This window comes from Pomacea canaliculata, linkage group LG7 (assembly GCF_003073045.1).
Source record: "Pomacea canaliculata isolate SZHN2017 linkage group LG7, ASM307304v1, whole genome shotgun sequence".
In the NCBI taxonomy this organism is placed as follows: Eukaryota; Metazoa; Mollusca; class Gastropoda; order Architaenioglossa; family Ampullariidae; genus Pomacea; species Pomacea canaliculata.
The window spans coordinates 4,146,431-4,163,071 of NC_037596.1; the positions used below are offsets into that span (position 1 = coordinate 4,146,431).

General features: G+C 43.2%; 1 protein-coding gene across 1 annotated transcript; it reads right to left on the minus strand.

Annotated features, from left to right (window-relative positions):
* Positions 1–7,804: 7,804 nt before the first annotated feature.
* Positions 7,805–14,259, minus strand: LOC112568441 (zinc finger protein 771-like). Its single transcript, XM_025245744.1, is given in 10 exon segments — positions 7,805–7,938; positions 8,116–8,199; positions 8,559–8,724; positions 9,026–9,114; positions 9,117–9,194; positions 9,376–9,550; positions 9,743–9,930; positions 10,036–10,462; positions 12,934–13,080; positions 14,185–14,259. Coding segments are annotated over 10 exon segments (1,563 nt in total).
* Positions 14,260–16,641: the final 2,382 nt, after the last annotated feature.

Sequence of the window (16,641 nt, forward strand, 5' to 3'; positions counted from 1 at the left end):
GATTTATTATCGCATTGTGTGACATGTTCTTCCTCGAGACAAGCAAGTAAAACACGTGAGCGTATTGCTACTAAGGAAGAATGAAACTAGCATTGTATTTTTTTTCTTCTTGATTACATTTAGTTTTCATTGATGCAGTGATGCTGACCACTCATAAACATTGCGATTTATGTCCCCCCCTCCTCCTCCTCCTCTCATACACACACACAGAGAGTGAGTCAGAGTTTATTTATTTTAAACAGAGAGACAAACAAAGATAAAATCTACTGTGGCAGGCAGACCATGAATTAAGTATATCTAACCAATCGGTCCATCCAAACAGTTTGCTTTCCTCCCATCGATGGTCAACGGGACAGCTTGTAGGCTGATTATCATTAGATTACTGAAGTTGATGAGATCACACCTCAGCGGGTGCTGAGCGGAGCCGGAGCGACTCCTGGACGATGAAGGAGGAAGTTACGCCACCCCCCGTGTCACACTTGGCATCTCCGACAGGGGTGCATGTGGTGACAAAGGCAATCAGTACTGGCAACCAAGATGGCTAATACAACTTTCACTCTACTATCACTGTAATCAGTCGTGTCACATCATGAACGCAGCAGGAACATGGAATTCCACCCTGAGAATCTCGCATAGTCTCGAGACAACCCCTGCTGACAAGGCTACAAGACAAGGCAGGAATGCGGAACGACTAGTTGATAAAATGAACATAAAATCTTTAACATATAAGACTGTACTGCTAAACACCAATTAGAGAACAAACAAATAGAAATGACAAAGAACTCGGCTTGCTCCTCTAAAAAGACTCCTGAATACGACAATGATCTTGATATCGCCTTCTCTATAAAATATTCGTATAATAGTTAATCTGACCTTTTATTGAAAGAAAATGTTGTCAGCGTGGGTCCTTATAGGTCGTAAACACAAAGTATTAGCGTTTCAGAGAGTAAACACTAACAGAATACTGATATCTTTGAAGGAGGTGAATAAACTAACGCCAGTCTCTGATAGTTCGAAAATCGAGGAGGGTTGGAAAAAAAATTGAAAAAAAGAGTAATACGTAATACACACAGAACAGGCAATGTTATAAATACTTTACAACAGAAAAAAGTTGTGTTTGTGTGGATGAAAAACACCTTTAGAGGTGTCAGCATGTTCGTCAGACAGCTTCTTGAAGGTTCTTACGCCGGCGAAGGACAGACTCTTCATGTTTTGACACACTGAGAGCTGAGTGTCTTCTGCATCGAGTCCACCTTGGCTTCAGCAGGAACACTTAGTCAGACTGACATGGCACTGATGTTTGTTCTTACGGTAATCACACGAGGGGGACAACGCACTCAAGTACGTCTTCAGCACGTGAACTCCGCTCGTTACGCTAAGCATGGACGTACAAGTACGTCTTGAGCTTGTCCGTCACGTGTTGGTGACGTCATCGTGAATGTCGACGAGCACGTTGAAAGCTCGATGAAGACAAAGAAAACAGAACTTAAAGGAGAGACTTACTGAATATTTAATGCTACTAAATAAAGAATGTTCGTCAGCATTTTTATTTCCAGAGAGTTCACTCCCTTCTCGTCTGCTCTTCCCTTGTCCCACTTACTTCCCCTTACACCAGGTGTTCTGTAATAATTAAGAGTGACCTCTGCTGAGTGTTGTTTACCCTGCTTGTTGACGCTAATCCCAGATTGTATCAAGGCTCGAGGAGGAGGGGGATTGGGGGGGATAGTCGTGCGAGCAGCGAAAGCGGAAGCAAGGCGGAAGATGGGGAGGAAACGCGGAGGGAGGAGGAGGTAAAGCGGTCTGTGAACGGCGGGGCGGACTTGGAGCCTCCCGGCACGTGGACAGCACGTGCGCAAACATGAGTTGTGGGGTATAGGGCAGGCGCCACGCGCAGAGTAGAGCAACCACCGCCGGACCACACTGCCGAGCAGTTCCGGTGTTAATGAGGAAAACCAAACAAAATAAACTACTTTCGTATGGATGGCATTAGGTAAACGGAAACAATTCTGTTAAAACGAAAGTTATTGGAATATAGGGCCACGGCCGTAAAGTAGTCCTGGACTCTCTCTCTATTCTTTCACATTTTCTTATTGTTTTGTCTACTTTTATTTTTTTTTTTATTTTATTTTTTTTTATTTATTTTATTTATTATTTATTTATTTTTTTTTTTTTTTTTTTTGCTTTCTGTCTCCTCTCTTCCTCTTCCTCAATATGTGCACGAAAAGCAGTTTCTCTGGCCTCCTACCTCAGCATAAAATGTACTTATGAGTTCGAGGTGCCCATTATGCACATTGTAGAACGGAACTCTTGCCAGGATGATATCCTTTGACTGGCCAGAGTCCGAGTGGAAATTTCCTTTCATTGATCCTAATTCCAACTAAATTCTGTCTCACAAAGCAAACTCTCAAACCCACCCTTGACTTGGATGACAGTCGTAGCCTGCCCATACTCTAAAACTGCTTTGACAGAGACCTCACACCCAAAGTAAACATCCATTACTAACAATAAAAAATAAACATAAACCACTCGTTATTAGTAAATTTTACTTATTAGTAAAATAAATCCGTCCAATAAGACATCAAACCCAATCTTTTAACAGAAAAACTAACTTTTGACAAAGTAAGTCTTGTTTTATTGTAGTGACTGTGATTTTCGTTGTAATTCTCGTGTAATTCTCATAAATCCAAACAGACACGCGCACACACACAATGTCGAGTGTGCTAATATGGAGCATGGAGCTCATAAACCAATGTCCAGACCGTGGTTCGCTCCCTTTCATCATCCCCCACCCACCCCGTTGGCGCACCCTCCCTTCTCCCGTTGCTTGCCCCCTGACATGGAGGTACTGTTTCAAAGGTCGCGTGGTGTCCAGCCGCCTGTCCACGCGAGACTTTTGCCGATTACCGTCAGACAATTATTCCAAGTCGCGAAACAAGGCGTAAAGATGACAAAGGGGGCGACCTCAGTGCACGACCCCTGACCTCAGTCACACAGCCGCTCAGCGGCCTGTTCAGGACACGTGGCCCTCGGCTTGTCAGTAAAAGCGTTTGCAGGTAAATTGCTAGAAAATTGTTTTATTCTAATTTATCTCCTTCAGGTCGGTTGGGGAAGGCGGTGCAGAAAGTTTCAACTTAACTCTTAGCAATGGCAACAAAATTGTTTCTTGTGTTGTCGATTTTAATTTTTTTTTTTCCAATCTTCATCTTCAGATCTTCCTTCATCACATTCGGTTGGCGTATTATTTTTTCCAGTCGTTGATCGCAAATCGTATTACCGCAAACCATACCACTGAGACTGTAGTCAGATCTTTTTCTATCCCAAAACTTTTTGCTATCAAACTACAGTGGAACCTCGGTTAGCGAACGCCTCGGATAGCGAATATTTCGGATAACGAACAGCTTTCCAGAACGGATTAAGTTCGTTAACCGAGGTTCCACTGTAGTTTGTTTGGTTTTTTTTGTTTGTTTGTTTGTTTTTTTTGTTTGTTTTTTTTTTTTTTTTTTTTTTTGTTTTGTTGTTGTTTTGTTTTGTTATTGTTGTTTTCTTTTCTATTCTTTTTTATCATTCCATTTAATCTTTTGTCTTTCATAAAGACTGATTTTTCTTTTGTTAGTTTTTGGGGGTTTGTTTAATAAATATAAGCAAGAAAATTTAGGGTTAAACGCTACACCAAGAAATACACGAACACACTCTTGGAATGTGCGCATCTGCTTGTTGACAACGTCGCCCCTTACTTCCGGTATCAGATCCTGAAATCAGCGAGCAAATGGTCGGTGCAAGAGCTGATGAGCTTGTGAGCGAGTTACTCGATGCTGACCGCGACTTGCACAAAGTGATAGGCTGGGTCCCCTGAGGAGACAGGTTGCAGATGAGGAGAAAAGTGTCGGCGGCTGAGAGGGGGTAAAGATGAGGAGGAGGGGGTGAGTGGGCGAAATGCGAGCATCTTAACTGGCTGGGCTGGGCGGGTGCAGGGACTATTACAGACACTGGCGGCGAGGTAAAAAGCTCTAAAAGCAGACTTTGTTAAGGTTACCTTTGTACTCGCCAACTGTCGCGACATTGTGGTTACACATCTGGTGATGTTCTCTGCCGGCCGTTGCCTTACACCCAGCGCCATCAAGACGAAAGTCTACTTACATACATAGGTCCCTCCACTTCAAGATGGTTGTAGGTTCAGTCACATTCTGTCTACCCGCGCTACCAACACTTGTCTGTGTGTTTGTTTTGTCTAGACTTGATTACTTGATTAATTTCTTTGCTGGCACCTGCCCTGAATATTTCTCTGAACTGCTCTTCCCGCACATCCCAGCTAGACAACTCCGCTCCTCGGATGACGATCGTCTCCTTACTCCTCCTGTCACCATAACATATGGCCACAGGATGTTTAGTCACTGTGCAGCAAAACAATGGAACTCTCTCCCTTTTATTCGGGATAGTATAGTTAGAGTGGTAATAAATGTGGATATAACAATGTTTCCATATCTGCCACTACCCAGAAGCCACTGTCAACGTACCCCTTCCTTAAACATTCCTCCCTACACCACTTCCCACAATGCTAGTCCTTTGTCACACCCTTCCCGCTTTTTCCGCTTATTGCTTCTTCCCTGCTCTGTAAAATCACTATACTCTAAGTCCTTGTATCTTAGTTCTCCTTTGTATTGTCTATATTTGTCTTTCATTCTTCATCATTTTATCCGTCTGTCGTTCAAATGTTGTTTGCTTGTTCTTCTGTTCCTCGTATGTTTTCCATGTCTCCCTCTTGTTCTTGAGCCTTACAAGCATACTCCTTACACACACACGGAGAACACAGGAGGTGGAAAGAGGGGATGATGTGTGGGAGGAGGGAAGGATGTCTTTGCCGCTCTAGTAAACCTGTCTGGAGGACGTCCTCCGCGCTGTCAGCTCGCCCTCCTCGCGCACAAACGGAGGATGCGGCATCACCTTCCCAACCCTCCCACACCTTTTATCCACGCGTGAAGACGTGCGTGAAGCCATTCAAATGGAGCGGTTAATTTTCAATCCCCTTTTTCTAAACACAGATTACTGGCAGATGGGACACCAGGCGCCTCTCGGCTCCATCTTACGGCCGGGCGCCACGTTTGCGTAACTCGTCATCAAGACGAAGAGTTGTCCTTCTTCCCCTAAAGTCCACTGTAAAAACAACAATTAAAATATCTGTATGAATCGTGGAGGTATGCAAAGCTGATCCAATGTCGGGGGAATGTTTGTAAAGTGTTTGGGTACAGAATGATGTGAAGTAGCGAATTTAGAAATTGTCTAAACACTTGAGAGATTCAATTTCCTGACGAAAATCTGATTACCCTTTGAATTCCATTGTAAAGCGTGTTACCACTGACCACTGTCGAACCTGAAGACAGGGCAATGTTAGGAGTTACTTGCCCGTAAATTGAAGTCTGTCCATCTTAGTTACGTCCCCTTGGTCCTCTCTAGGGGGAAGCTGGGAGGAAAGGAATGGCGTCCTGTCGAGGGAGGACACAAAGACTCAATGTCGTCGCCGGTGGTCAGCAAGAAAATCGCGCGGGTACATTATTCGCCACGTGAATGTGCGATATTCCTCGAGCAGCAGGAGGGCTATGACCACAATGAGGAAGAAGAAGAGAGAGAGAAGGACGGTAATGGTGATAAAAGGAAGGAGATGATGAGCGAAGTTAAATAGGCAGATGATGTGAGGGCTTGGGGAGAAGGTGGACAATGACAGTGGCAATGAGAAAAATAATGATCATGAGGATATGTGTGCCTAGAAAGGGATATGAAGTGAGAGAATGAATGAATAAACGAAAGAGGAGAAGAGCGAGAAAAAAAGCACAATAAAGAGTGAGAGTCGAAAGATAGGAAGAAAGGACGAGGGAAAATAAATAAAGGAAGGAGACACATTTAACAAGATTTATTATAATCTTATAATTCATTAATTTATTCATTTTACGTGAATCAAGCAAATTAAATAAAGTTCTAGAATAAAACTCCCATTTCTGAGATAAATTATTGTAGAATGTCCCAATAATAAAAGAAACTACTACTTAATATCAATATTCACATTATGTGACACTCTCATCGTCATCGTCGTTGTCAAGATACAGTCATGTGTGAGAACGTGCTGCGCCAGCGGAAGTAGAGGTCAGAGGTCAGTCCCCACGTGGCGGCGTTGTAGCGACTGTGTGCTCAAACACGTGCCTTTGTGTGAACAAATAAACTTGTTGTGTGGCTGGCCGCTGGTCACGCTCCACGCGCCACATTAGCGACGTCACGGCTATTGTGACCTCTGTGTCGTGACGCGGCGAGGGTCACCAGAATGTTTGCCCTCCGCGCGCACGTCCTCCGGCCCACCACGCCCACAAAAGAAAAAAATCGAGTTCATGAAAAAAAACCCTCTCCAGCCTGACCAGAAGATATATGTTGACTCTTCAGGTCACTTCATCTCTTGTGTCACATTTTCACACACGGACAAGTCCACAACTATAAACTGCTCTGTTTAAATTATTTTGGAAACTCGGCCTGTGGCGTCTGACAATAATTATTTTCATTCCCGTGAACCAAATACAGAAAAAAAATTCATCCTTTTCCGGTTGCCAGTGAAGCAGACCTTTTTCCACTTTATTGGATAGTCACTCTACGATCTTCTTCGCTATCTACATTTATAGATACACAAAAATAAGGAAATATGACACGATTTACATAAAATGGCGATAAAACAATCTCAATGACTACTTGAACCTTGAATAATATACTCCAGTAAAAAATTTTTTCAAACTTATTTCTATAGTCGTAGATAAAGATCGTAAAACATCTAAGGCAGCATAGTGTTTAATTTGGATGTAAAAATGGAGATGACATCCACTTGCATACAGAATGCTCCAGTAAATATGATATGTTAAATCTTAATGAGTTGAGCATTACTGATAAGTATTATTCACTTTTGGTTTGAGAAAATATTCAAGCGGTCAAATACTCTTCAATTAAAGGCACAAAGATGTCAGTCCCAATATTGCACATAGAGACACGGCCAGCAGCCAAGATAAGATGACCGAGGACCACTTTATTGGTTAGTCATGCACACAGACGAACACCAGTCATTCATTGCAAACTGTATTTGCAGTGTCATTCGATCCCACCATCCCCTCCGTGATCTCTGGACAACTGCTGAATTTCAAAAATTAGTAAAAGATGCCAAAACGGAGGATCTGTCATCTTCAGAATAATCCTTGAATATAAAAAAAAATGTGTTATGGAAAATTCCTCCAAAAAAGCGCGATAGTGGTAAAGACAAACAAATGTTTTACTAATAAAAATTAATTAAAAGTGAAATGTAATCATTTAAAAATTTCTTTCCTTGTTTTTCTCATTCTTACTGTCTGTCAAAAGAAAGCAAAGGCCTATTCAAAATGCCTGTGCAATCATTTGTTGTTTCCATGGGGATGCCATTGGGTAAGGCAGCGACGCACGCGCAGTCGGCATGAAAGCCTCGCGTGACATCATTTCCTGTGCAAAGAATACTGACGGTGACGTGGCAGTCCTGCTTTCCAAGAACATGTAATGGGGAAGTGACGGCACAGATGTTATCACGCACGACATGGCAGGGGGAGATGTCAGCGATGACGACGACGTTGATGAAAAGGGACTCAGCCAGGGACGATGACCGTTGAACTGACCGCACGGCGGGCTGGTGGACTCTCCGACGAGGCTGATGAGATGGAGGATGCTCCTGGAGATGAGGCTTTGTCCGTGGAGGCACGAGGCGATGCTGAGGTCAGTTTTGCGATACTGAAGTCAGTTCTAGAGTCAACTGTCACCTGCTCTTTCCTTTTCTGCGATGATGCTTTTGTAGAATCCTCAAAACATCCGCTGCACAGTCCCTCAGAAACCATCTTGAGGTTGTCAGACAACGCCTGTCCACATTTAGTGCAGGAGATGACTTGTCACCTGAGGAAAAAAATTAAAACACTGTATTACATGTTCAGATATAGAAGACTGTGTCAACGAGAAATCAAGTCACGTGGACATAGCTGGAGAGAGAATGATCATCATCGTAATCGTTATAATAGATGACACAGATTATTTCGTCGGTAAATGGAGAAGGTAAGTAACCAATACACCTACCGACATGTGTCTTGAGGTGAGCCTTGAGATTGCACTGAAGAGCGAATCGTTTCCTACAGGTAGAGCACTCATGGGGCTTGTCACCTGTTGATGCGTGAAGATAAGACACAGGATTCATACAACCGTAGATGAAGACAACAGGAAATGTTTACAGACTCGCTGTTTACGAAATAAGGCAAAAAAGCTATGACATGTAGGTGATCTATTGCCACCTCTAGAGATCGCAAAGACTTGTGTGGCTGATCCTGGAGATATAGATATAGACAGGGAGAATAAGACGCAAAGAAAAGAAGAAACTGGCGGACAATATTCACTCGACTGGACCCTCATTACCACAGAAACGAGAAAAAACTTAAAAAAATTGAGGGTGGTCAAATCAGCACATGCCGTTGAGGCCAATCAGGGCCAAGGGACCGACGATGACGATGACGATGCCGACTGACCTGTGTGGAGGAGCATGTGGTTGCGGAGGTTCGTGTGCTTGCTGAAGCCCCGGTTGCACACGTCGCAGTGGAAGGGCCAGGAGCCGTTGTGGATGTGCATGTGAGAGCGGAGGTCGCCAGGTGTGGGGAAGGACTTGGAGCACAGCTGACACTTGTGGGGCTTCTCCTAGTAAACACGTACACACAGACATGAAGCTGCTGTCATTATTATTGTTGTTGTAGTAGTAGTTGTAGTGGTGGTGATGGTGGTGGTGGTGGTGGCGGCGGCGGTGCAAAGAATGAAGGAGAAGGTGAGGGATGATAACGAGGTTAATGACGTAGTAGTAACTGTAAATGTAGTAGGAGGCGATTATGGTTTTGTGAGAGTGACGATGAGATGATGAAGTTGTAATAGAAGCAATGTGGAGGTAATTGTGGAGGATGTGGTGTTGATGTTGTTGGAGACGCTGCTGTTGTCGGTTGCCTACCTTATTGTGCGTCATGCGGTGGTAGTAGAGGTTGGAGCTGGCGGTGAAGCGCTTGCCGCACACGGGGCACTGGTGGGGCTTCTCCCCGAGTGGATCCTGCGGTGAGTGTTGAGGGACGACGACGTGGAGAAGGCCTTGCCACAAACATCACAGGCATGCGGCTTCTCGCCTGCACACAGCCCCACCGTAAGGTTCACAACAACATGATGACTGCCTGTCTGACTGTATAATACTTATAGGGACCTACCTGTTCACAGGTAGGTAGTGTCTGAAAAGTGTTATGAATGGGTGCCCAGTGAATATAATGGAGGAGGCTATCCTCGCGTTTTTCTGGTTGCGACTTCGCTCACCTGTGTGGGTGCGGATGTGTCTCTTCAGAAGCGAGGGTCTGTCGAACTTCTTGGGACACGTGTCACACGGCCACCATGTTCGTTCTCGCCCTCTGCGAGTAGGAGCGCCATCTGCAAACAGCCGCGAAGGTACTTCCGGTATCGGCGTTGTTGTAGAAACCAATGGGACATGGGTCTACTTCAAAACCCTTCCAAAATAAGAAAGAAAAAAGAAAAATTAATTGTTATGAGGGAGGTCTATAGTAAATGTCTATAGAGAAGGTTAATAGACTGTGATGATAGCGATGATGATGATGAAGAGGAGGAGGTAAAGATGAAGTAGTATGACACGATGAATATTCAATCTCTGTCGTTAACATCAGCTTACCTCACACGATGTTGCTCTGTCCTCCCTCGGTGAGCACTGTTCGTTGTCGGAATGCTGATGGGGATCGGCTGTCTCTGAAGACTGTGGAATGTCTTTGTCGGTTACCTGTAGAGACGACACGCTGTCTTCTTCTCCGGAAGACACTTGCATGTCCTTGCCCCATCTTGCGCTTTCGTCGTCGGAAACGTCTGATAATACATTGTTAACTATTAGTAGCAATTAAAGGATAGTTTGCTACTGGTTAAATTTTTCAATCACCATGGAAACATGTGAAAGAAACGAATGAAACTAACCTTCAGGTCGTCGAGAACATCTTTCCTCAGAGGGGACGAGTTGATGACAGCTGGACTGATTTGACATTTCAGGTGATGAGTCCTTGTCTTCTTCTTCCTCTGTTGTGTCACTGGAGCCACCGTTTGGTGCACTCAGTGACCTGTCTGGTATACTTTGCCTACTGGGCGATGACATCGTCACCTGGGTGACTTCATGGCAAGATGTCGATGTCTCAGAACTATCGTCGTGGAATAGTACCACGAGTTCGTCATTTGGCTTGATGGGTTTGATGACTTGAAAGAACGGATGACCTTTGACTATGGAGCTGATGATGTTGACTTTATCGGAGTCGCTCGAGGCCTTGACAAACCGGATCCAGTTGCAGTGGCGAACTTTTTGCCCGTCCACTTCATGAATGATGTCGTAGCACCCGTACTTCCGGCGAATCTGTGAAAAACATGAACACATGTAACATGTAGACCCAAAGAGAGTTTACTCCTTCACAGGTTCTAAAAGCAAGGATAAAACGAAAATCTGTCTGAATCTTTCATAACACCTTAAATAAAGATATAGACGTTGTTGTCTTCGTCTGTTGCTACGAGCTGTCAAGAAATATAACTCGATGGAATAAAATTAACAAATGTACTCAAATTGTCATTATTTTAATTATGACTAGAGCAGTTCAGAGAATTTTTGCATATGTAATGGATGTTCCCTCCTTTGACAACTCTTCACAGAAATATGTCCATAAGATGAACAGTAAGTTCAGCGGTTATACATAGAAACAGAAAGAACAGACGAGCACATCAGGGTCCAGGACAAAATCTTGATCTGCCAATATGGCGCCAGGCTTTAGAACAAGACGAAGACCCTTCCAACTCTTGAAACAGCTGAAGGAATTTGCCGCAAAAATGGCGGCAGGGTGAAGGCACATAAATCTCCTGACGATTACAAATTAGCGATAGTCGTCTGTCCTGTCGTTTTCAGACGATGATGCCTCCCTCGGTGACGGCCCGCTCGCCGGGTGTGATGAATGCCCCAGCATCAGTGTGAGAACATCCCTCGCATTCCCTCCCCCTGTCTCCCCGGCTTAGAGTTACCTGGCTCTGGCGATTAGCTCAGCCGCCTACCTGCGGAGGTCTATCATTAGAATCGTACCGCTAGGGGTCTGAGGTCAAAGGACGACGTTTACTGCCTCGCTGCACGCGCTGTCGTTTGCTTGTTAGAATCTTTTCAAGCGGCTTTGTTCCCTACCCCGGGTAATATTTTCTTTCTTCTGCCCGCACAGTCGGTTCCTGTAGCCACACACCTCCTGTTCAGGGAGTCAGGGCTCGCAGGGGTCCCTGCCCGTCATCAGGTCCTCGTTAGCTCTCGTGTCAGACGCTCCTGGAGTGTGGCAGGGCAGGAGGTTCGCGTGGTCATTTGTACAGAATTGTTCCTCAATGCAACAAGTGCTTGTCCCTTCATACCAGGACAAAATATGGACCGAATATGACCTACGTGATGATTGTAGTGTTTACATGATGATTAAATAAAAGCTTTGCTAAACAATGTCAAACATTTCTCCATATAGTTTCAGATACGAAGAGTTTTTTCAACAAGTTTATCTAGGATTGATCCTAGGACATTCTTAGACGTTGGTATGACAGTTTGATATGTCATCGGTCCATGACCAATCAGTCATCGCATCCAGACCTGGCTTGTTGTGACGTATTAGAGTCTGCAGCTAGGTCTTCAGCCTCTGGGGAAGATTAATGAGTAATGTGGAAAAGAAGAAACCGAAGAACAATCTATCTTCGACATACATGTCTGAATCAAAAGTGATGTAAAGAAGATGGTGAGAAGAAAAAAAAAACGAGAAATGAGAGGACTGTGATGCCATGTACCAGCAGGCTCCGTGCACCGACAGCAAACTTGCAGACTTATCATCGCTGTATACCTGTGTCACACCCACTGCACCGTAACGACCCGTGCAGCACAGATGTCTCTCATTCAACCTAGAGGGTGGGGTGTCCAGTCCTCAGACCACCAGGAAGAGTTATCGTTTCATCAGGTTCCCCCGCGACAGTTTTCTTTCCTTTCGCTGGCATACGACACTGGGGGACATTACCGACATCCCCCTCCACAAGGCATTTTTTTTTTCATCCTTCCTTCTTTCCTCCTTTTCTTAGCGATTACAAACCTTTTAACGGTCCCCGAGGTCGGCACGAGTGGCCGGAGGTCAAGGGTCACACCATCTTTGCAGGAGACTGGAGGCCTTCTGTAAATCTGAATGGTATTGTGCTGATGGTGAAAAGAAGATGGGATATGTGTCTCGCTGGTGTCCGGCTTATACGCGGGGGCCGTGGTCAGAATGCCGCGAATTTCACGCTTGGTCAGGTGACCTGACAACTAGGAGGGTACAGCGTGACATATGCTCCTGTCCTGGGGCCGGACAATGCCTGGCCAAGTTTACTGTGAAAACATCGGCTTTCACTTGTCCTGTCCTCCTTATTTCCTATTCGCTCAAAGGTTACAAAGTGCGCAATAAAACTTCGGTTTTAAAAAAATAATAATGTATAAGTTTTACTTTCAAATAATCACTGGACTTATGCCGAAGATAATGTTTATGTCCAACTAACCTTATTTCATCGATAGCTTTTATTTCAGAATAATTATTTGACTTCAATTCGTGGCATAACTTTCAGTAGAGATATTCCTGGACGTACGCCATCAATAATATTAACTCCATAATAATAACTGGAGACAAGAAGTAAGTAAATAACTGTTGTCAAGATAGTTCTCACCCCTTGGGTTAACTTTTTTGTCAAGATTGGTAAGGTTTGAAACGCCATAATTGTTGTTTTTATTTTTTTTTTTTTTTTATTTTTTGTCTTGACATTTGTGATTGTTTTCCGTCAGAATAATCATCGACTTACATCGTCGTCCCTGAGCACGCCGTACACCTCCAGCCTGTCCAGGCGCACCTCCCCTTCGTCCGGGTGCAGGATGGTGCCGGGTGTGAGGTGAAGGTTGCTCCACACAGCAGCCGACATCTCCAGCAGGTTGGCCTGATTCGGATGCAGCTTGCAGCACCAAACTCAGGCTTTTGGGAATGAGCACGCATGCGTACATCCTGGCACTCACTTGCTCTCGTGCACAGAGATTACTGAAAATGAAAACAGAAAAAAATTACTAATCATTTCTTCTAAAGGTAATTGATTTTTAAAATAAAGAAATCCTGTTTTTCAATAACGACAATGTAAAATTTTTTTTTTCTATGGCAAGTAATAATTTCTAGCTTTTCCTCTCTCTGTTAGTTTGATCGCAAAAAGCCGACATACGTTCGTCGCGTATTATTTTCTTAATTGTCAGGGGTTGATATCATGTAAATTTGTGATTGTGTTTAAGACCTGCTCGACCTGATAAACACGATTATTGTTGATTTAGACAAAGCCTACTTTTTTTTATTTTATCACGCTATATATATGTAGAAGCCTTCATTTTTCTTTTGTTTGTTTATTTTTTATTTCAAAATAACCCTTTCGATTCTCTACAATAATAGCAAGAATCAGTTGTGATTTTTGTCAAGATTGTGTCCTGCTAAAGCAAGTTTTGTATCGGATATATATCCCATATTTGGGAGTCCAGAAGCTACAAACACAGTTCGAGTTCTGCACGGGGGTTGTTGTTTTTATTTTTTTTTTTTTTAATATTTAAGATAATAAATTTTTAGACATAGTTTAGAAATTCGAATCACGAATGATGATAGTCTGAGTTTATGTGTGCGCATGCAAATACTAGCACATGTGTGCATGACATTTTATATAAAAACTGAAGTGGATGCTGTTTATTAAAGCTCAATTCAAAATAAGCTGAAAAAATTTAATTGCATGATCGTGATTTTCTTGTCACCTGCTTATATTTTGAACTTAAAAAATTAAAAAGTAAGAGATATACAAACAAAACAAAATAACTACCTTCCGTTTCCTCAATCCAGCTGTTGTTCATAATATCAACAACTCATTTCGTGTCACTCACAGAACAGTTTACATCAGTTTCATCCACATACAGGCATCACCATCCACTGCACACACGACGACCAAGCGGTGTAAACATCAGCAAGGAGACTGGACACTTACTTGTGGTCACCACTTGGCCAGCTGGGCAGGGCTTGTTGAACTTCTTACCAGGGTCAAGTAATCTTTAGTCGCTCTCTCTCTAAGGTCGCCCTGGTCTTGCCTCTCTGCAAGTCTTCGCGCCATTACGCAATCTCGCCTTCTGATTGGCTGGGAAAGCCTGGACCCCGTGACGTAGCCCCGCCTCGAGGAGGGGAGACGACTCTGAAGGAGTGGTTGAAATCTCGCCGTGAGTGACAGGGCGGCGCGTGGTCTTACGAGTGGATTATCATCTCAAGTGTAATAGCCATTGCTGGGTACTGACCGCTGACCACTGACCAGCCGTTTGGTTTCCTAATAGTTCATAGGGTTCACACCATCTGTGACTCACCACGCACAAAAGGAATAAAGAGAGGACATGGTCAGGGACAAGAACCCGAAAATTTGCATCTTAGTTGGAAATTATTTGTGAACACTTTCACTTTTTAATGAAATATTTCCTGCTTAAATCTGTCAAAAAAGTGACTTTAATATCAAACACTTTTGTACATTCATAAACCACATCTTCTAACAGAAGTCCAGCCTCGTTAGATAAACATTTGTCTTGATGGGGGATTCTGGCGACCGATCAAAAATGTAATTTTACTCATTATCAATTAAACTGATTTCTTAATTTATAAAGGGCAAGAAAATGGGACTGAAAAGGAATAAGCCAATAAATTTTGAGATAATTTTAATAAAATTGTGTTGGATTCGAAACAATATGATTATTGTGAAAGTATCAAATAAAAGAATAATTAAATATTGAAGAATAAATATTTGCTAGAGTTATTCATAAATAAGACTGGCTTGGTAACATATGTCTCAACATCAAAAGAAAACATTGTCTGACATCGTCTGGTGCAAGAAGTTTGTTGGTCATTTCTGGTGAATCAACTCAGCGTTTGCTTACTGTAGACAGTGCTCAGCAATAGGTAGACTGGATGTATTGCTTCTCGGGCCGCATACATGGGAGTTTCTTGAGCGATGTTCGTAACACGTATCTAGAGAATCGTGACTCCTTGTCCCCAGTCGCGAGAGTAGCATCCCCTGCTGGTGATGGCGTCAGGACCTGCATGACGTACGTTGTGACACGATTGGAGCGCCGTCTGGTAGGAGTGTCTGTCAACGGCGGAATGTTTAATCCTCAGACTATCAGCCCTCAGTCACCACTCCTCAGACGGTCTGTGACATTTATCTCCACATGAACAAGCCAGGGGTCGCATCCCTTTAATGAACACATATTATCTACCCTTGTAGGCTTTTTTTTTAAGTCCAAGTTACAGTGTTTTACTCCCTTCAGTCCCCTATGCCTGCGCTCAGGTGTCACGTGTTAGCAATGTTCTCTACCATCAATACCTAAACAACGTATCGACATCGAAATGAAGCTGATATGGTTAACATGATTTTTGTTTCTTTTTATTGTTTACATGATTAACAATCGTACATAATATGTCCATTTATCATATATGTTGGTCGAATCGGTCTACTTTTTCAACTAAATATGTATAATACATTCTTAAATACATATGTAATGCGCCCTCAACATACACTCACACACATGGGCAGATAGAGCTTGCATTATTTTATTCAACATTTGATTTATCTGTTATTTTGCTTGCTGATTTTATATTTCCATTGTCTGCTAGCATTCCTCATTTCATTTATATAAACCACTATCTTAGTAATTATTTTAAATGATGTTGTCTTTCTCTGGTGTACACTATTGGTCTTCCATCCCCTCATCCACTGTCTCATCCTAACCTTCCGGTAGTCTGTGCTCTAGCAGTTATTGCAATGTAATAAGTCAATCTAAATTTTAATTAATGAGTCGTCAGCAGGGACTGCTGATTGTTGCCAACCTCGCGACTTCCTTTGGCGGCGTGCAGCCATCTTGATGTCGTTAATGAGAGAATGAGCTTGTGTTACGACCCTTTGTCATCAGTCAGGCGCTGCACCTGCAGAGATGCCTTGTGATCTTTTGTCCACAGACAGAGGAATCGACAGACAGAGAGACAGAGAGGCAGACGAACAGACGGACACACAGATCGGCAGACGAAAGAGCGAGCAGAGAGGTGGAGGAATGAACACAGACTGACAGACGAACGAACTCACAGGGAAAACGATCGACAGAAAGAGAAACCGGAAAAGACAGAATAATGGAGGTTCAAAAAAGTACACAGATTTGTGAAAGGATTGACAGACACACATACGGAAAAAATGATAGACTGACAGACACTGACTGGGTCATAAAGATGGTCGGAGCTTAAAATATTCTTAACAGTCAACAGTCATTTGTAGACCGAGTGCTGGTATAGACTTTCTGTATACATTTCTCTTACTTCATTCACCTTTTAAACGCAGTTCTTTCCTCACAAAGTCTTACCAGAGGTTTGTTTTCTTTTCTAATTTTTTTTTAAATCGCTCATTTAGTCACCGTGAGTCATGGCTTAGACAGAAATAGTTGGAATTGGGTTTCAACCTTAGTCA